Source organism: Xiphias gladius, chromosome 17, assembly GCF_016859285.1.
Source record: "Xiphias gladius isolate SHS-SW01 ecotype Sanya breed wild chromosome 17, ASM1685928v1, whole genome shotgun sequence".
Lineage (NCBI taxonomy): Eukaryota > Metazoa > Chordata > Actinopteri > Istiophoriformes > Xiphiidae > Xiphias > Xiphias gladius.
In genome coordinates this window covers 25,164,867-25,186,364 of record NC_053416.1, presented here as the reverse complement: position 1 = coordinate 25,186,364, position 21,498 = coordinate 25,164,867, and the positions used below count along the sequence as shown (strand labels likewise).

At 39.3% G+C, this 21,498-nt stretch overlaps 1 protein-coding gene across 1 annotated transcript in view; it reads right to left on the bottom strand.

The window, feature by feature from the left end:
• The window catches only part of LOC120802689 (protein turtle homolog B-like), a 144,672-nt gene that overhangs the window by 18,337 nt on the left and 104,837 nt on the right, over positions 1–21,498 (bottom strand). The window contains exons 9-17 of the mRNA XM_040150765.1: positions 21,317–21,457; positions 21,051–21,167; positions 20,348–20,498; positions 17,507–17,618; positions 14,723–14,898; positions 12,377–12,603; positions 7,135–7,219; positions 3,914–4,078; positions 3,052–3,097 (exon numbers count right to left, since the gene is read on the bottom strand). Of these exons, the coding sequence (XP_040006699.1) occupies positions 3,052–3,097; positions 3,914–4,078; positions 7,135–7,219; positions 12,377–12,603; positions 14,723–14,898; positions 17,507–17,618; positions 20,348–20,498; positions 21,051–21,167; positions 21,317–21,457 (1,220 nt within the window). The remainder of the gene's footprint in view (positions 1–3,051; positions 3,098–3,913; positions 4,079–7,134; positions 7,220–12,376; positions 12,604–14,722; positions 14,899–17,506; positions 17,619–20,347; positions 20,499–21,050; positions 21,168–21,316; positions 21,458–21,498) is intronic.

The window sequence follows — 21,498 nt, the reverse complement described above, 5'->3', positions numbered from 1 at the left end:
TGCCAAGGCTCTAGTCTGTTCATGCTAGCTCACCAGCATGGCTTACTTGAGCCATGATTAATGTTATTAGTTCCATCTGTCCTCTTCCTGCTATAACATGTATAAATGTCAGCTGTGAAAAGGGTCTATTAAGGGACCTAGAATGTCCTTTATGATGGCAAACTCGATCAATTTCAGGGTCACATAAGGACAGAACAATGAAAATAATGGGGTGGAACTTTTGTCATCGGCAGACCTACTGTCATTAAATTCACAGTGTTGTCCAGTAACATCTGATTGATACAGTAAATACTGTATATGACTGGAATCACAAATAAAAAATCCAACTTCAGACAAATGTCTCAATTCCTCTGTTACACAAAGCTATCTAATTTTTATTATTATTTTTCGTAATCTTAAACAGGAGCAATTTCCACTATATTCTAGTTAGATCACTGTTTTAAAACGGAAATAATCGTGAGTGAGCCAAGGTAATGTTTCAAGCTGCTAAGCTCTGTTTACTAATGCACACACGTTTGTATGTTCTGGAAGTGTTTCACATTTAAAGAATATTTTACAGTGAAAATTTCCAGTTTCGACTCGATTTTTAAATAGGAGATGTCCATTATCTTGTTTTCCTGTAAGCAAGTGTCATTTAATGTAAAATTGGAAGCACAGCTCCTAGCTCTGAGAAACTCTTGTTGCAAGGTGGCCAAACTTATAGGCAAAATGTAATTTATTTGCTACTGTCTAGCTTGCATTAGAGCAATCTAAGAGAATTTTGTGAGGTTCTAAGAGGTACATTTGGAATGAAATGAGCAACATGAGGTGAAATAACTCAAAAGTGATTTCTGTTTTTATACCCCTTTCTTAGAATTAGTGATAGTATAAATGATAATTCTGAAGTGAGGCCACAGGGCATCCAAGAGCAAGAAATGAGCAATATGTTCTAGTTATTCTTAGTTCAGTGACGACTATTTGTCATACATACTAAATGAATATCATATCAAAACTGAACAGATTGCTTTTCCATTGGACGCGAGTCTTCTCTTATCAACGAGGGGGACAACCAGTTCATAGGTCCACTTAAATTCAACATGTTTTCTTCATGATTCCAGCATTCACCTTCATAAACTAGCTGTTAAATACACTTCTCTAACTTATGGTGAGCAGCTTGTAATTGAGAATGTCAAAATCCATAGAAGCAACTTCTCCAAGCTGCTTGGAACAACATTACATATGCATATGCATCTGTATATATATGTATATATATATATACATATGTATACATACACACACACACACACACACACACACACACACACACACACACACACACACACACTCACACAAACACATACACACGCACACATATATATATATCTATATATATATAGATAATCATTTTTATACATAGACCCTTGTTTTCAGAGGCTCAAAAGTAATTGGACAGTCGATAATTATCAGTTTCATGGCCAACTGTGGCCTGTTCCCTTGTTATTTAATGACAAATGAAACGGATAAAAATTCTAGAGTTGATTCCAAGTGTTGAATTTCTATTTGGTAGCTGTTCATGGGAAATCTCAATTTGCAGCCCAAAGAGGTGTCCATGCAAATGAAGGAGGCCATTACTAGGCTGAAAAATAATAATAATGCAAACTCATCAGACAGATCAGACTTTAGGAGTGGAAAAATCAACAAATTGATAAATTCTTAAAAAGAAGAAATGCACTGGTGAGCTCAGCACCACCAAAAGGCCTGAAAGACCACGGAAGACAACTCCACTGGATGATCACAGAATTCTTTCCTTGGAGAAGAAAAAACCTTCACAACATCTCGTCAGGTCGAGAACACTCTTGAGGAGGAAGGTGTATCATTGTCAAAGTCAAGAGACGCCTTCATGGATGTAAATACAGAGGGTTTACAAGGTGCAAACCACTGGTAGCACTCAAGAACAGAAAGGCCAGATTAGCCTTTGCCAGAAAACATCTAAAAAAACATGTCCAGTTCTGGAAAAAGATTCTCTGGACAGATGAAACCAAGATGAACTTGTACCAGAATGATGGGAAGAGAAGAGTATGGAGAGGGAAAAGAACAGTTCATGAACCAAAGCCACCACAACATCTGTCAAACATGGTGGAGGCAGTGTTATGTAATGGGCATGTATGGCTGCCAGTGGAACTGGGTCACTGGTGTTTATTGATGATGTGCCTGTTGATAGAAGTAGCAGGATGAACTCTGAAGTGTAAAGGGCTATACTGTCTGCTCAGATTCAGCCAAATGCTGCAACACTGAAGACAAAACTGAGGGCAGAAAGACCCGGAAACAAGCAGCAACTTAACGCGGCTGCAGTAAAGGCCTGGCAAAGCATCTCAAGGGAGGAAACTCAGTATTTGGTGATGTCCATGGGTTCCAGACTTCAGGCAATCATTAACTGCAAAGTATCTCATCAAGGTATTAAAAATAATCCATGTATTTATAAATATATTGGTTTTATCCAATTACTATTGCTCAAAAAGTTACTTTTGAGGCAAAACTATGAAAATTCCATCACTGTCCAAATACTTGTGGACCTAACTATATAGATATATGTATACATATATATATATATAAATGTAGAGACACAAGAAACATTCAGGAATGACAGCACATCCAAAAGTAATGTCAAATTATCATTTAGGTATCAGGAAGATACATTAATCTCTGTTAAAAAATTTTATTGCTATATACTTTAGGAATATATAATCAGTTAATGTTATTACATACATTTTGCTTTATGTTAGCAGTAATGGTCATAAATAATGTGAATCATGTTACTGTTCAGATTCTATGGTTCAGAAGTACTGTATACAATAATCTTACTATTTGATTTGCTTTTCTGAATGCAATTCTATATGGATGACTGAAAAATTATGATTATTTATGAAGGTCTGATAGCTGACCAGTGAGAAAAATAAATCCTAGCTGGTGTGCTCTTTGATTATGGTTTTGTTTAGAGTACTGTGCATTGTTGCCTTGGGAAAAAGTAACAGTGAACTTTGTTATGTGTTATAAGCAGTGGGGGTTACTTACGGAGTTTCCATGCTTTTTCTGCAGTGGGTTATGGAGAGAGGGGGGTCTAGGAGATGAAAAAGGAAAAAAACAGACCATTATTGCCATTAAAGCAAATGTTTAGTCATCAGTATACATTAAAGTTTGAAGTATGTATGCATGATAATCACTGCAAAGTTGTCTATCATTCATTCCAGAGCTATGCATCTAAATAAAGGTGTTCGTTATACATGCTACATCCTCTGTCCTGGCATTCGGAGAGATTGCAACCACTAAAGTAAGAGGCAGTGTAAATGCATGTCAAGTCAATAAAAGGAAGCTAATTAAATTTCATTTTCAAGCAGACCTTAAAATCCCTGCACCTCATTATTTACAATAAGGGAAATCTTTTTGGTATTCATGGTAAACAACACTGATCCAAGACATTTACATGAAAGGTTCATAAGAACTTGATTTCGCAAAGACAACAGTGTTGCTGCCTAGGACAGGACTTAAAACCCAGCGATAGAATAACAGTAAAATGCAAAAGTCACTTTAACAAAAACTATAAAATTGAATGACTTTGACAGTGCTGCCTGAGGTGTCATAAACCACTTTTATGTTATATTCTGTAGTCAAACAACACACAGTTAGGTCCGAAGTTAAGAGGAAATGGCTCACATAAAACAGCATGTTTGGAGTTCAAGTACATGAATGAAGTACAAGCGTGGTAAATGTGTCACAGTTAAATTTTTCCATTAATGTATTCAAAACTAATATAGTGATAAAACACCCAACGAATGGTAAGACACCATGAAATACCTGAAGTACCAAATACAACAACATTGAAGAAAATTCCCTGAAAATGTGTTTCGCGATTGTGGAGACTGGACTCTCCCCTCACCTCTTTTCCTCTTGAGCTTCCGCCGGCGTTGTTTGTTGACAAAGCAGGCAGCCATTGTACTGAACAGGACAGCTGCTGCCAGGAAACAGATGGTGGCCACAATGCCAGCCACCACAGGCCGTGCCAGTCCACGGTCCTCCACCATCTCTGGAGGAGGGAAGAAGTGTGTGATTTGAGGAGGGAACAGTCAGGGACGTAAAAAGGCAGTTGCTGTAAATGTGTAACAGCAAAATACTGATGTGGTTATGGAGATAAAAGGGTGTAAAAAAGGGGGAAATAACGGTTTGCAATCGGACATATGTAGGCACAGAGGTGGCTTACCCAGAGGTGAGGGAAATTAATGATTATGCAGCAATAAAGAACATTTGTTAAATGACGCAAACAGTAAACAAACAAATGTAAAACTTCAGTTTGCCCACTAGACTTCTGCTATGGCACTCTTTAAGATTAATGCTAATGTCAACATTCATTTTCTGGCTCTGAAATGGGGGGTGATATTTACTATGTGATGTGGGTCCACTGAAAAAGAGCAGACTGTCCCCTGCAAGAAAACACTGTACTCTGATCAGCAGCTTTTTAATGATGTGAGTTCACAAACTGAATCAGGATTTTCTGATGTTTTCTTGGGAGTATGCATGTATACCCCTTTGCTATTTCCTCACTTGGCTTATGCTGCTTGCCACACTCCCTAACCAAAAAGAGAAGCCCAATCCAATCATTTGTATGTTCCTGCAGAAGACCCTTTGGGCCTATGAAAGCAAAAATTCCTGCCATATCCAATGAGATTCAAATATGCAAGAGCTGACCTTTACTACTGCAAATGTCTTTGAAACTGGCATTTCTACAGGGTATATGCCATGGTCACTTAGTAGAATGTAAACTTTTTTCTAAAAGTATGTGCATTCAAAACTTACTGTGCAGAAAAAAAAGCAGAGGCAAATCATGTTCTACTCCCAACAAAAGCTCTGCTGAGATTATGGAAATTAAGCTACATGTGCACTATACTGAATGGTTGCAAGTCTCCACATCACATTGGTGTAAACTGTATACCAACTTTCCACGATTTCCCTCCTAAGTAACTGTGAAGTCACACAATCATCTTGTACTACACATATTGAACTGAGATTTGAGGTTAGCACAGAGAAATATTCTTCCTTCAGCAGATAAATGTGAAAACAGCTTCCAGTGTCAAACTCTGCATATACAGTACATCATTCTGCACGGTGAAGCTCAAATATTACAGTCAACACATTTTTGACTTTAAGGGAAAACACTACTATTTAAGAAAACCACTATAGTAGGAAACCTATAGTAGAAAATCAGCTGTAACCTCAAACCATCACTCCTGCCTGACCCAGTGACAAACATAGGGGTGCTCGTAGATATGCCCTGTGGTAGCAGCAACAATGTATAATTACAGTTATTGTTTAATCACCATCTGAGCCATAACGCAGTGCTCTTATAATGACTGATGAATATCCTCTGTCTAAACATTATTTCAAACAACACCGGAGGACAAGAGCAGATAAAATGGTTGTCCCCCTCAGTAGAGCGAAATCTTGTACAGTCTGAAGGTGACGTGAAGTGTCAGTTATAAAGCTGAAGCAGCGGGCACCTCAGACAGGAAGAAAACCTGGATGTTCATATTCATATTTAGATACTCTGTCAAGGTCGTATATAAAAAACAGCCATGAAAACTTGTTTCTGTTTATTACTAATTATTAACAGAAATACTTGGTTTTCCTTTTTTTGGTTGCTTTAGTGCTGTGTCAGCACTAACTCTAAGGAGAGAGGAGGGAGAAACTCTTCATAGAAGACAATGGGTGGGAATTGTAAATTAATTAGTCTCTTACACTGCTCTCCTTAATTTTGGACCATAGTTTGTCAGCTTGGGCATGACTTTGAATTAGAATTCCAACCTATACTCCAAGTAAGTTTTTTTTCCATTGGTGAACATTCATAACATACGCTAACACTGTTTGCAGAACTGTCATAGATTGTCAGAGTAAACACAGCACTGGGCTATATTCTAATGCTGCATTTATTTCTGATGCTCTGTTCAACATGGCTGCAATCTTCAGCTTGTTACAGTCAGGGATGCAACACAGCCAGAATTTATGCATCCGGAACAGTTGTGCATTAACAAGATCATCATTATGATAATGAAAGCAGAGCCAGTGTACTAGCTCTGCTGTGCAGCTACTTTAACTCCTGCTATAGAGTTGTTTTAGCGGCCTACATGCTAATGAATCACTCAGCGAGGACTGGGGGGTACAATATGTCAACATTTGTTATGAACTAGTTAGAGTGGTTTATGTGCTGCAGGGGAGCATGATACAGCAAAATGCAAAGTGTTGTACCTCCAACAACTACTGGTATCTGAAGTAACTACTGATCAGCCAAAAAACCCCGTTATCATCTCTGAAAGGACAGGGTGTATCAAAATCAAGTGTTTAGCACGATATTCACTGACAAAATGCAAAGAGAAAGCAGGCAAACTAATACCACTTAACAGAGAAATGAGCAGGAGTATTTGATCAGCACATTTCACAGCTCTCCAGCTCTACCAGCAGGCGGCAGCAGAGTACTTCCAGAGATCTAGAGGTTCCTGAGCAAATCTCCTCTATAAATGCTGTTACCAACAGCTGCTCTTACCAAAGGATGCGTACTCAAAGATCTCTGCAAGGGGAGAAACATCACATTTTGAGGTGTTTAATTTCAGACTCTAAACAGACTTAAAGTATTGTGACCAAAAAAGACTGGTTTTAATGAAATTAATCTTTTTTAGCGCAGAGCAGCCCAATGCAATCTTTGGGAGACAGGCAGAATGATGATGTCATACTTTTCATGACGCTTCAAAGGAGTGTGCATGTAAAGCAAGCTTAAATTTAATAGTGCTGAGTTTGCAAAATGTAAAGTTGGAGGCTGCGTGTGCAATACATCTACAGCCCCTCCTCAGCTCAGAAGTGTTAGCCTGATGATAGCCTGAGGTTATAGATGCAGGTTACAGCCAGAGGTTGCCAGGTTGAATCCCAGCATTGACATGAAACGCTCCTCTGAATTCAAGGCAAAAAGCACGGTTTCAACCAGAAGATCTGTCCTGTATTTATATCGAAAAATGTAGCGTTTATACATTAGATATTTGTACTTTTTGTTAATCATGACCACAAGTGAAATTATTGTACTGCATACAATTTTCAGCATGTGATGTAATGGCTTACCTGTGCTAGTCACTCCTACTACATTACTGGGCTCGCTGATCATGTCATCCATGACAGCCATGACGCGGAACTCATACCACGCCTCCTGGTCGCAAGAGAACAGAGATATCAACATTCAGAAGGTAAACCATCAGGATCGCATGTCTGGTGTCAGAAAGGTTGGATCAGGCTGTAGGATTCTCCAGTGATCAGCCAGCTAAGCCTCCAAGGCTTTGGAAATAAACATAAACTAAATGGCAGTCTGACAGTTGCCATTTAGTTTTAGTACCACAATGTATTAGATATGAAAGGCTTAACAGCTCAAAAAGGAAGCAAAATATGGATCACTCCTACATGAAAGGCACAGTGGAATCAGTTGCTATTTTAAAGTGACTCATCAATAGCCGTAATATGGGCATTTTAAAATTAAAAATAAAAAAAAACCCTGATTATGTCATAGTGATGTCATCAGAGTTATCTTGGATTAGAAATCCTGCGTTACCAACTAGGGTGTACAGTTTGAAAGACCTGGGCATTTACCAGACAGTAAGGTCTTACAGAAGATTCTAACAATTTCCATTATGGGAAATTTAGGATCCAATATTTTCCAGAGTTTTCCCCAGACTAGGGACAGAGAGTCAAGATATCTTAATCCCTGCTGCTTCAATTTGGACCATTGTTTTTCATTTTTTATCAGTCTCTTGTAAATCTCAGAACTCTGAGAGTTATGGAGTTGTAGCGCTAAATTGCAGGAGTTCCCCCTTTAATGAAAATTCCACTAATTTTACACATCGGCATCTGTCTGAAAAAGTTGTGTTAAGCCTTTTGTATCTCACACAAACCAAAGGCTTAACAGCTGTGTGAAATGTAATAAATGTCCTCAACTGATGTCACTTGAATCAGCATCACCTAGGCCTGGAAACTGCAACTTTGAAAAAAATCTGGGGGTGTGTAGTTAAAAAGAAGTGAGCTTACCAGACCTCTATAGACCACCCCTCATCTCCGCTAGAGGCGCCTGGCTGCATTTGCCGCTACTAGCATAACCCACTCGCATCTGAACTGTCAGCGATTGGGGATTGCAATGCGCATTGCATGAGTAAGAAGAATGTGTGGGATAAAAAAGATGACTCTGGTTCTGCTGCATTGATCTTGATCTTTTTTTAAAACTGCAAAATGACTATTACAATGTTATAGAAGAGCAATGATAGATTAGCAGAGTACTCTTTTAAAGGAAAAGGGATAGAACAGTTTACTGATGTAAAATAAAATAATGTTATTTATTTATTCAAGCAGCAGAAGGATTTAAATTTTAATAAATGGAAGCAAGTAAGCTTAATGAATATCATGTCCTCATATCAATAGGTTGTGTGATGATGAGAACAATATGTATAAGAGGGAACAAGAAATAGTCTTTTAACAAGACTTGGTCAAAAGCTAGACTTTATCTATTTGTTTCTCACCTATTCCCTGTGCTCACATATAGAGTCATTTAATACAGCAGAATTTCCAATAAAGCTGTTCTCATTTATATGCTTCTCTGTTTCTGTTATGAGACAACGGAACAAATAATAGTGACTGAAACTCAGCCCATTAAGACTCCATATTAAGCAGCAGTCACTTCCAACCCATTTCGAAGCTGCTGCTCTGCACTGGTGAAATCCTGATGTTATAACCGTGACGATGTCTGACAGAATCACCATAAACATAAGTTAGAGAGAATGTCTGTGCTGTGATATAAGACATATTTGCTTGTAAAGTGATCACTTGGCAGAAAGTTATAAAGCTGATTCACGTCCATGTCAGCTGCCGTCCGGTGAATTACATGAAACCAGAGAGAGATGTGCCTGCGGAGGAAAAGCCTGACATTGTGCTCGCAGGGCAATACTGGTGACTCTCTTCTACAGAAAGTAGCAAAGGTTTTCAAAAAATTTGCTGGATTTGTCGCTAGGTGCTTTTTACTAAAAAAGTGGCTAAAGGGTGTGAAAGGTCAGTAAATCTAGTGACAAAGGCGCTAAGATGGGAACACTGCCTGTAAACAACCTCCTGATGAAGCAATAGATCCTGTTCGCACCTATTCATTTTGAAAGCGCAACGGCCAATGGGGAAACTCCACCACTCGGCGGCCAACCAGTGGAGTAACTTTACAGTCAGTCAGTCAGAGAAAAGTTATAAAAGCTAGGTATAGCATATATGTGGTGTGAAAGCTGGAGAGAAGTGTGTGTGGGTGTTTGCTGTGCAATGGAAGGAGAGATAAAAGCATCTGCATGCAGCTGAAATCGGTGGTTAGATTAAAGCTCAAACATGTCATGGCAGGCAAATTAGTCGACATGAGCAAGATGTGAAATGCTGAAAAAGAAGCATTGTGTCAGAACTCATACATCAGTAAATATATATTGATTTTCCTTTGCTGTAGTGAAAATAGCTCTAGGAAATGTATTGTCCTCTAAAAGGCACACTGTATTCATAATTTATATTGAGACAGTGGATCTAATTTCATGTTTCAGCTGGGGGTCCAGTACATGCGCCTTGCAGGCCTGCAGAGGTAAAAGCTTATGTGTGTTATGCACGGTAGATATGAAATAAAATAAATAGTAAAAACAAGAAGAGTTTTATTGCTACACAGTAAAACTCACAGAGATGGTCAGAAAGTGAGCCTATTCAGCGTTTGAACGCCTGCACTGTTACTATGACAACCAAGGTGGAAATGGCAGTACTTTACTAAACATGTGCAGAATCTGATATGGGTACCTGTAATTTGGAGCATTAACAGCCAAATTTGGAAAACAAATCAACTGCCTGCAGTGTGAACATAGCCTCAATGTTTGGCCTGTTTTGGCCTGTTCATTAAACAAATCAAATAAAATTAAGTATTGCAGCATGGTGGTGCAGTGTTCAGCACTGTCGCATCACAGCAAGTGGGTTCTTGGTTTGACCCCTGGTTCAACTGGGGCCATTCTCTGTGAAGTTTGCATGTTCTCCTTGTGCCTGCCCGGGTTTCCTCTGGACACTCTAATTGCACATGGGTGTGAATGTGAGCGTGAATGGTTGTTTGTCTCTGTATGTCGGCCCTGTGATAGACTGGCGACCTGTCCAGGGTGTACCCCACCTCTTGCCTCCCGCCTCCTCAACTGGGATTGGACCCTCAAAGATGAACACTATAGCTAATAAATGGATGATTTAGTTGTCATGTTCATGTGCAGTCTGATAAAAAACAGATGTTAGATCTGCTAAGTAGTGACATAACTGATGTCAGTCATTACGTATTGTTATTAAATTAAAACTGAAAGGCATAGTAAACCAGATTTACTGCCTTACTGTAATGTTTCTGTTCTTACACCTTCTGTAGCATACAATGGGAAACTGTACTACAGAAATCAAAACACATTGGAAAGAGCAAACAGGAAGAAACTAAATTCAGTCACATTAACAACACCAAATGATTTCTGAAGACTCAGTCTGATAACAACTAGATAAGCAGACAAGATGGAATACTTACTTTGAATTGAATACTTTTTGCATTGATTGCATGAATATCTTTAAGTGCTAGAGAAAACTACGCTTGACCTTTTGGCAGTCACCTTTCATCTGCATGTACTTTCTGGTATTATTTCTGGTATTATAGGAAAATTCTGGTATTATGCATCCTGGCTTTTATTCCATAGTTGTGTTCAGTTTGACAATAATTCTGCAGTCACCACCTCTGTTGCAAAATCTGATTTTTGGCAAAACAAGGTATAGCCAGGCAAGCAGCACGAGCCTCATAAAGCTTTCCAAATTTACGTAAATTTAACATGGATCATTTCAAACACTTGTCTTTGAGTCCAAATTAAAGTAAGCAGAGAGGTTAGGCCCCTGAATTAGCTATTGTAGTAAACTGCAAACGGGTCTACTTCAAGGCCAACCAGCTGCCTGTTCATCTACACACGCTGCTTTGTTTATACGTGTCATGATGTGGGTTGTTGTCGAGTTAACATGTGTAGATGGAGGGAAAATACGAAGAAACAAGAGAAGGATTGTTTACTTAATTGTCCTCTAAGGAGACTTTGCACATAGATGGACTTCGACTTTTTATTTCAAACAGAGTACACAGACGAGGAGCTTAGTCAAATAAAAGAGCAAAGACAAAGGATGGAGACAGAATGGCAGCAGAGGGCCATCCCTCGAGACACCGCACCTCAGCAAACTGGTCTTCCTGCCGTCACTGGACTCCACAGTTGACTGAGAAGAAAAACCTTCCTGTATAGGGGGGACTTGTTGACAGATGTGAAAATCTAGACTTGTCCACAGATGAAAGGGATTCTGTCTGTGTTACAGCAGAATTTACTCAAAATCATCCAGATAGGACGCTTTCATAATATCTGTTTACCTAATTTGAAGTAGAATCATTGAATATATGAAAGGATAAGTGATACATGTTTGTTACTACTGCAGTTGAATAGACAGACCTGGCTAACCAAACAGCAAGCTTGGCTAGCCAGGTCTGTCTATTCAACTGCAGTAGTATATCACTTCACATTAAGCTTCAACAGCTAATTCAGGGCTCTACTTTCTGTGTTTAGACTCAGAAACAAGCATTTGAAGAGATTTATGTAAATATAAGTTTATTTGGAAAACCTAAGGACGCTTGTGCTGCATGTCCCATGCATGCATGCTGGGATGTTGGAGTTGTGCTTCCCAAATCTCTATGGTGAAGGTGATGAGTGCACAGATCCAGAGTCAGAATGGACAAAACTACAAGATTAAGACCTACGCTGGAGAAAACAATGGGATTTTCCTTTCATCATGTATATTAGTCTTTTTCAGCTTGCCTTTAATCAAATATGAATAACCTCAAATACCCTCACACTGCTGATATATGCTGATGATGGGATTGGATGGGATGGCGACTCTTCTGATAAATAATGTACTGTAACACCTAGACAAACAAAAAATGTGATTTATTCTTGAAAACTCTCCACAGTAACAGTCACACTACAATAAGGGACCGCAGAATGATAGAAATACCTGGTACTCTAACGCATTTAAAATTGACATAAGGTAATAGTTAGCGATAGCTACTGGGAGCTAATTGCCTAATGCTGTATACAGAATTTCTAACATTAAGATTTCTGTCTATGTTTTCAGTGGAGTATAACTTATTTTCTCCAAATTGAAAGGTGTGTTTAACCCACCACTATGTCCCAGATCTCTGTAGCTTCTCTGGGCTGGAACTGGCAGATTTTGTGTTATACCGTGTGTCTACAGTCCCCGTCTTGTCTTTTACCTGGATCAAGTCTCGGGCAAGCATCTCCGTCTCCCCAGCAGGAATGCTGTCATCCAAGACCTCCCATCGTTCCCCCAGGCGAAACTCCATGATATAATGCTGGATAGGTGCTGTGTGATTGGCAGGTGGGATCCAGGTGAGCAGGACTCCCTGCTGCGTGCGATTAGCTGTGAGGCACCGTGGTGGGGTAAGCAGCACCAATGGTTCAGGGGTACTTACAGGAAATACTGAAAGAGCACATTAGGGTTGAGAAGACGTGTGAGTTACATATTTAGTGAGTAGCCCACCAGCATGATGAAAGTGAATCAGCGCTCCTTTCCACTTTGACACTGACATGGACAAGTATCTTCAATGAGACTGTGACTAGATGTGATTAAGCTTTTATACCAAATGCATCTCTAACATGCATAAAAATCCCACTTCCTGTCACTATATCTCTAAATACTTTACCTTTAAGACCATTTTATAAACATTTCATCTTGCTAGCTCGTATCCCAGTTTCGACTATCCTGACAGTCAAATTCCGGCTATCTAATCTGGTCATCTTCCTGGTTGGATATGTACACTAAACTTTATTCCCACTTTTATAATTGCCTATATACGTAACGCACTCTGCATTCTCTGACCAAATATTAGCAACTATTCCTTTTTTTTTTTTTCAAATAAGATTAAGCCTGAAAAGATGTGTCGGGAAATCTGATTTGCAAATGAAAGGTGGAAGACTGTGTTAAAAGGCTTTTTAAAGGAGAAAAAGAAAACAAAGAGTGAATGGTTTGTCTCCTTCGTTTCTGCTCCTTGGCTAACACTGAAGGTGATGCAGCGTCAACAGTTATCCCAATTTTCAGCATGTCACTTATCTTTAAGTAATAGTCTGTGACAACTTCATTTACACTTAATAAAGGTCCCTTTCTTCTCTGCTGTAAGGAATGATATAATGCATAATGATTTAACCAAAGCCAAGTAAAAGCTTTTACAAGATAGCTCTTACATTGCTTATCTGTGATACTTTATAATAGGCTGAACAATAAACTGTTGTGTCTTGACAAACTCTAGCAAGTGAACTACTGAGCTAGCGACTGTTGATTTCATGCCCTATAATGAAAGTGGTAAACGTTTGAAAAAGAGTTGGGAGCAGTGTGTTTTTGTAATACATAAAATAGAGTTTGTTGTACATAAATGACCTAGAGGATGGCCTCACATTTTTTTCAGCAGTTAAATGTCCAACAACCATAGCTGGCCAATAATGAAGCTATAATCAATAAATATAATGCCACTTTTGAATCTCATGATTATGTCATAACATTATTGAGTAATGTCATGTATACTGCTAATGTAATATCTAAATAAACGGGAGCTAAACTTGTCAATTCGTCTTTATAGAACAGTGGTCAAGTTTACATAGAATGTGTCTTTTCTCACTGCCTGGATTTAACAAAAGGAGTCATATTTTATCTGATTTTATCACTGCAGAGTCAAGGTTTGTGATCATGTTTGGTACAGCCATGTCTTGTTTGAAGTAGAAGATAGATACAGGTCTGTCACTTTAAATAGAGAACAATTTCAAACACAATATTGGTCAGAAAAAAACTACTTCAGCCTGACAATTTAAGAATGTTTAGTAATCCATTCAGTCATTAATCACTGACTCTGTTACATAGTGACTAGTAGGAGGGTTAACAATGTGTTAGAACGTTCACTGAACCAGAATCATTCACGGCCTCCTCTCTGAATACGCCTCAGCTATGGAGTATGTTTTGCATTTCTGTTTCTGCTTTGATATTTTCTGACTAAACACCTGTAGACATGAAGGTAATATGAAAATGAAAAATTATGAAACATCTGCATGATCCTCTACAGCCGAGGTGCAGCTGAATTCTTTAGTCTGTGAAACATCACACCACCAGCAGTCACACAGAGGGTGTTGTATGGATTATTTCAGAACTGAGGGCATGAACTGTGAACTTGTTAGACTTTCTAAATGTACTGCTCTGCCACGGTAGCACTAATCCCATCTGGAACGTCAAGATCAACAAAAGAAGAGGAAATTTTTAATGAACTGGTCTATTATTTAAATTATTGATATGAAAAATGCTATAATTCAAATTAGAATTAAGAGAACTTGACACGGTTCACTATCTTTCTAAAACTGAACATGGTGATTCAAGAAATTTAATTTAACACAAAAAACACTGATATGAAAAAGATGCTGGCAGAAGCAAAAATGATTCTTATGTGGTTTTTTTGTTCCAAGTAACAGCCTTTCTGGTCATCCTAGTTGTGGGCCTGCCAAAGCCATTTTATTAATGGATCCCTTTCTCCTGGTAGAGCAGTACTGAGTATACTTACCTAGTGTGTTCACAGTGACAACCTCGCTGAAGGGGCCTGTGCCAAGCTTGTTTTGGGCCAAGACGCTGAACTGGTATATTGTCTCTGGCTCCAAACCAGGCACCAGCATCCAGTCGTGGCCTCCAGGCACAGGTATGGAAAGCCAGTCATGTGGACCTAAATGCTCCCTCTTCAGCCTGTACAGGGGTCAGGATGAGAAGTGAGCAGACAGAGAGGAAAGATTTAGATAAATACATTAAGATGCAGAAAGGAAGATAACAGGAGTGCCTTGCTTTCTTTGTTTTAGATTCAGGTAAAAGCTGACTTCATGTTGATGATATAAAAAAAGTTTAAGTCTGTACAAAGGTAGAATCTAGATTTCAGTCTCAGTATCATTTTCCTCACACAGTTTAGCACACTCTGCAACAGCTGCCGTTCCATCACTGATCTGACATTACATCGCGATGAAATTAATATTTCTTTCATGTATTTTGACTGCTCACTACACGACTCTCACTTGATGGTAATAAGCCCATGCTGCGCACAGCTTCGCAATGTGCTTTTTGCCCATGCCATACATTCAGCATCAACTGCACCTGACCACCAAATAAAGCAGAAAACACATGCAACAGCTGCAACAATCCTACTGTAAATGCAAAGAGTAGTACTGAAATTTAGTTGTTTCTTTATGCTCAGATATTATTTATGATGCAGCAATTTGAGATAACCTCATCATTTAATTTTAAAGTAATGTGAACGGGGATATTAGAAGCATTTGGATACCTCATGCCACGGAATTAAAGAGGTGGTGGCCTCCAATGAAATTAGCTATACAAATACAATTTACGTATGTTTGACAGTTGAATGGCTCTGCATTAAGACAATTTAGCCCGTGTGTACAGTTTAAAAGTCCTGTAAAATATTTGGCAGGCATAGTATTTTTTAGTCTTTTATATAATAATATCCAACAGGGTCAGTCTGTTTCTGTGGTGGTAGGAAGGTTTAGACAGCATTTGGCCAGCAAGAACAAAATACCGAAGCTGAAATGCACTTTTAGATAACAGCAGGACTGTAGAGGGACGGCCCACCTGAGGAATGTCACTGAGATAGATGCAAACCCAAAGCTGCTCTGCTCGCATCACTCGCAGACATTTGCCATCAGTATGAATATCGTTAATTAAAGCTTGCTCTCTGCTTTTTTTTATATTTGTTCTGCTCTGTGGTTCCCTCACTGGTTCAATAAAGCGTGATGGTTACAATAAGCAGAGTCGGGCTTATTGTGCTTTACCTTGATCCTGTGGATTAGTTCAGGACATACTAGTATATACTGTACCTTTACATTAAATTATGACAGAAGTCTTCACCTCCCACCTGCAGTACTGTTAGAGTTATACAGCGTTAAGACCATGTTTCTGGTAAATCCTGTCGCCATCTGTGCTACAAAACAATACACACAAGTAAGACTTCCCTTGAAATCGGAGATGGCAACACACAAAATAAAATGTAACACAGAGCTCAGCAGGTTAGTTTCTTGTTGACTGTCTCATTTGTTTATAATGACTATACTAACAGCTTATACAAAACTGACGTGCAATGACTGTAAATTTGCTTGAAAATTATTGTTCAAAACTGTGTGTGGAGTGATACAACCTACTACACTACTTTAACAGTGTTTACTTTGTATATGAACAGCAGGGCAAAATGTTATAGCTCCTTTTCTTTTTTATTTATTTATTTATTTATTAACATTTTTTATTGTGTACGTTATCATGAGCATGTGTACTGCTTGTCAGGGATCCTAAGGAAGAGACTAGAAGGCTGAACTGGGATTAAACTCAACTGTAGTCTACACTGTATTCCTCTAGCAGGAACCAGTTGAGCCGCCATTACAATGACAAGCCTGCTAAAAATGCTCTATTTGATTGAATACTGGTGAAATACACAGATAGAGATGGGGAAGATGCTCTTTCTGAAAAAAGAAAGAATGCATCCAACCCTTGAATTCAAGAACGGTCAGAAAAACACATTAGTGGAAGCAGTTACCACTATCAAAATGACATGTACCTAACATTGTCTGCTTCATGCCTGATTATGAGCTTATTTTCTGCATCTTCAACTGAGTCAAAACTCTTGTAGAGGAGTTTGTTAGTGTAAAATCAAAGAAAACATCCCCACAGAAAATGCATACAAGTTGGCAGCAATATAAAGGGCCACAAACCTTTAATGAGCACTTGGCTACATACCGTCACAGCATCTTTCAAACTTGTTTAACTGTTTGAATTATGGGTGTGATAGTAGGAATGTTTTCACTGCCCTGTTCTTGATCTTGTGTCATAAGAAACTCTGCTTAAATCCACCAAACTTTTCTATTTTTTTGACATCTAGTTGCTTCACACACACAGCCAAAATGCATTTGGGTTATGTTGGCGAGTGAAAAATCACCTCCGTGTGATTAAAATTATACTGTGCTGGTCACGGATAAACCTCAAGTAATCAAATAAATGAAACATTTCAACCCAGGCCTTTTCCCCAGTCAAGCATCAGCAAAGCAGAAGCAGCAGCAGCAGCAGCAGGACAGAGAACTTTGGGTCATGTTCAGTTTAGTTGCAACTGTTGCTCCAGGAATTCCAAGATTAGAGATGAACAATCACTCACGCTGGATCGCCATGTATTTCCATCTCTACATTTTCACAACTGTTCTGAACACAACCCTGGAAAAGACATTTTCAGAAATAACAGAGAAAGTACTGGAAGAAGAAAAAGCAGGAAGCAAAGCATGCTGAGATGACTCACACATGGCCATACCAGACTGAGAATGTCTGTTGGAAACCTCCGTCATAGCCTGCCTCCCAGGACAGATTGGCCCAGGTGGAGGACGCCACCACATGGACACTGGTGGGGGCGTGGGGGCTTGTGCCTGCAGGGAGGGAAAGCAGTGAGAAAGGTGTTGTTAAAAGGCCACATTAGTCACTGAGTGGCCCTGCTGTGATACATTACATTCATTTTATTTGTTAAAGAAATTTACTGAGCTGGACCCAGTAACGTGTTTTACAGCAACCCAATGCAACGTTTAACTAAAAATAAGGAGGATATATATTTGCATGATGTAATCGTAAAAAATGTAGTCCAAAGTTTTTTTTTTAGTTTTTTTTTTTAGGATTTACCTGCCATGTTAATAATGTAAGTAAAAGGGCTAAGAATATTTTTTACCAGCAAAAATTGGATATGGATTTTTATAGAAAAAAAACCCTACTCATTTCCAGTTCCATTGTTTAGGAACTGTACTTGAGCCACTGCAACAGGAAACCAATTAGAAGCCAGTACAATACAATCATTCAATTGCTCTAATTTGAGTGGTTCACATCCAGAGAGGAAGTGCAGTGGTCAGCATGGACAAAGATTGAAAACAGGGCAGACAAGGCCAATGACTGCATTTACCGGAGGCATTCCAATATTTAAGCAATTAAAAATTTCATAACTCATTCATGCTAAATTGTTTTCCTTTAGGACAGCTTGTAGTGTGTAGTTATTGTGTTTGCTTTGCAGGATGCAAGAGTAATAAAGATGGTAGTAGAGTTATCTACCAACACTGCTAACCCTGTCCTTTATCTGTTCCAAAAAGATTTCCTTTGGGAAAAGCTACTTTCGGTCCGAAAGTATCCACCACAAAGCAGTTTCATGCTTCATGTAATTTCATAGATTTATTCTCTTTTGGGAAAGAGAATAAATCATGAAATCACCGCAGTTCCAGCAGAGTGTCTAATACATGTTCAGGTCACAAGTGGTGTCGCATCCAAAGCGACATATTTTTATCAAAATCACTCATAGCTCTCTTTCTGGAGAGCCTCTCCAAACCGGGGGGCGATTCACAAACAAGCGAGAGGCTTAAGAAGGAAGAGTTGGACCGGGGCACTGTTCCATTATTTTCTCTGTAACCCCACCTACTGATTCAGAGTGTCCTTGAATGAGTTCTTAGTTGAAGTAGTGGGGTCAAGGAGTTGTAGTGGGACAGGGTGAGTGTCTTACAGACTCTCCACTGTCTCCATAATTCGCTTCAGAAGAGGTTCACCATGAGACAAGAGTCCTACTCAAAGGCAACTCATTTGTTTCCTGCTGGCTCTGATTCCAAACCAGCATCTGACCTTCCTCTTCTTCCTGTGCCCTGATCGCCAAGTGTGTCTTGTGTTTCACAGATGACCTACCTTTGCATTTACAAGCTCCCTCAGAACCACCCCTGCTGGTTCTGTCATATAATCATCATGCAGTGTGCATCATTCACACACACCACACCATATTTTACACATTATGAACTATTGTTTGCCTTGTGTTCATGACTCAGCACTGGGCAAAGTCTGTATGTAGTCACAGTCAACTTGGATATTCAATATCCTTTACAAGTCTAAGGTCATTACTTTGTGGCTCTTCTTTGTGTTGAAAGTATATGTGCATAGTTACATGTATAATATTATTATCAATCCTCTTATCCCACCATACAGCAGGTATCAGCATCTACTGTCCTACAATCTGTCAGATTCGTCTGTAATTGACTGTTCACTCACTGAATAGTTATTGTCCAATCACAGCTTAGCAATTGTAACTAGGCAAAACAGACTCGTCAGCCTCTGAATTTCTCCACATGTTGAAGTGGTGGACATTGGGCTGTAGTAAGAGAGATACTCCACCTACCAAGAGTTGTGGAGGGTGGCGCCTTTTTTTAGCTTTTGCAAAACGAAAAGCACAATAGCAAAAGTGTATGGAATGGATTGAATAGTGTGTTTATCTGCTATAACGTTAGCTGCAAATGTCTGGCTAGCTAGTTTAGTGCCTACACTGGTAAACGAGCATTATAACCAAGACTAAGGAGCATTTCATACTTCACAATAGCACAGCGGAGATGGTGTTACACCACAACACATTGGTTATTTCTCCTTCTAAAGACTTTTTCTTTTGCAATGTTAAAAGTGATACATATTATTTTAAAGAACAACAATAAAGCATGAATTTAATCTTGATTGTCCAAGTATGTAAGCTAAGGCTTATGTTAGAATGAAATATGAGTCTGATCTTACATTTTTCCTCACCATACTTAATTTATATAACACCGGGACTAACTAGCTCTACACTGCAATACAGGAAAGAAGATGCTGACCTGTTAGGTTGATCCTCAGTCTTTTAGCACATAATCATGTGCTACTGATTTACCCATCAAGTGCATTAAGATGCTTTTACAGGGTTCTCGTTTAAAATGAGTCAATATTAAAAAGTAACTCAGAGACGCCGTTTTTTTAAAAATTCATGAAATGAATGTTGAGGCAATTAGCTAGGTAGCTATAGCTGATGAAATCAGCCGGTAACAACTGTAATTTCAGCAGACAAATTGACTGTTGCGAGCGAGAAATGAAAAGCCTACTTTTGTTTACCTCTGTCTGAAATCAAGGACCGATTGTTTAAACTGCCCCGGTTAAAGTATGTGCTGTGCGAGAGTGGAAGGTTAGACAGCCGTGGCAACAGCAACCAGGGGGCATGTAGATTAGTCAATGGCCAATTACTGCACTTGCTAAATAAATAGAATCTCATGTAATGTAAAGCATGTATTTATGTTATTTTCTATATGTATGTGTGTGCATTCATGAACATGTTGGGTACCTATGACTTGGATGTGCGTGCTGGCAGTGATGCTCGTGGCAACGTTGGTGGCGACACACTCCCACTCCCCGTGGTCCTCCTTAGTGAGTGACTTGAACTGTAAGCTGCCTCGGGGCAGAACATTGTGCTTGCTTTTACTGGGCTTCCCTACCTGCAGTCCACCCAGGCATGAAAAAACAGAGTCAGCCAATGAAAGAGAGACAGAGAGAGGTGTGCAATATGTTGGCACATGCAATGAAAAATTCACAACTTTAAAGAAACGCAAAGGGCCACACATACAAAGAGTTTACTAGCCACTAAAAAATAACAGTCTCCAATCTCAAATTTACTACGACAGTATCGCTTTCAATCTAACTCATTTCATAAATGGGAGACACAAACAATAGCTTGTCACATAGTAGTCAATGAACAAGGTAAAACATGCCTCATAATCAAGCAAAAATCTAGTATCTTCTCTTAATGGCATATTTTATAGACATCCTTAAAATGTGATTAAATACAGAAGTTTGAGTAATTAAAATCTGAGCACCCAGTACAGGCACATGTTTCAGAAATTAATGTTTTTTAATGGAAGACACTGAATGTAACATAACGTAACAATATGAGGCACTGATTAGTAAACGACTGTATTGAGAAAATTCACTGGCCAAATTATACACAGCAGAGCAGGAGTTTAGAATGTTGCGTGTGGAGGGTGTCTTACCTTCCTCCATGTGATGTTGGGAAAGGGGTCTCCCTCCGCCTCACAGGGGATGACCAGTTCTCTCCCAGCCTCCTGCCTGTACTCCCCTCCAGGAACCACTGAGAATTTGGGAGGGTCCTACCCAGAGTGAAACAGCCACAATCGGGTTAGGGTTAGTTAAGTAAAAACTGATGAGCTGCATAATTGAACTTGCACTTTCTCCTGGATGCATCAAAGTTGTATTGCTAATTTGGGATCATTTAAATGCACAATGACTATCCACATACCTTTAGCACCAGGGGAGCGGGAGGGGACCATCCCATGGAACCCAGGACATTGTAAGGCATGCAGGTATAGGTGCCGAGAGAGTCCTCTGTCACCTCTGCCACACGGATGCTCCCATCCTCCATCTGGCTCCAACCAGGGTACTGTGGATGGAAAGGTCATTGACAGTGTGTAAGGACGTGTA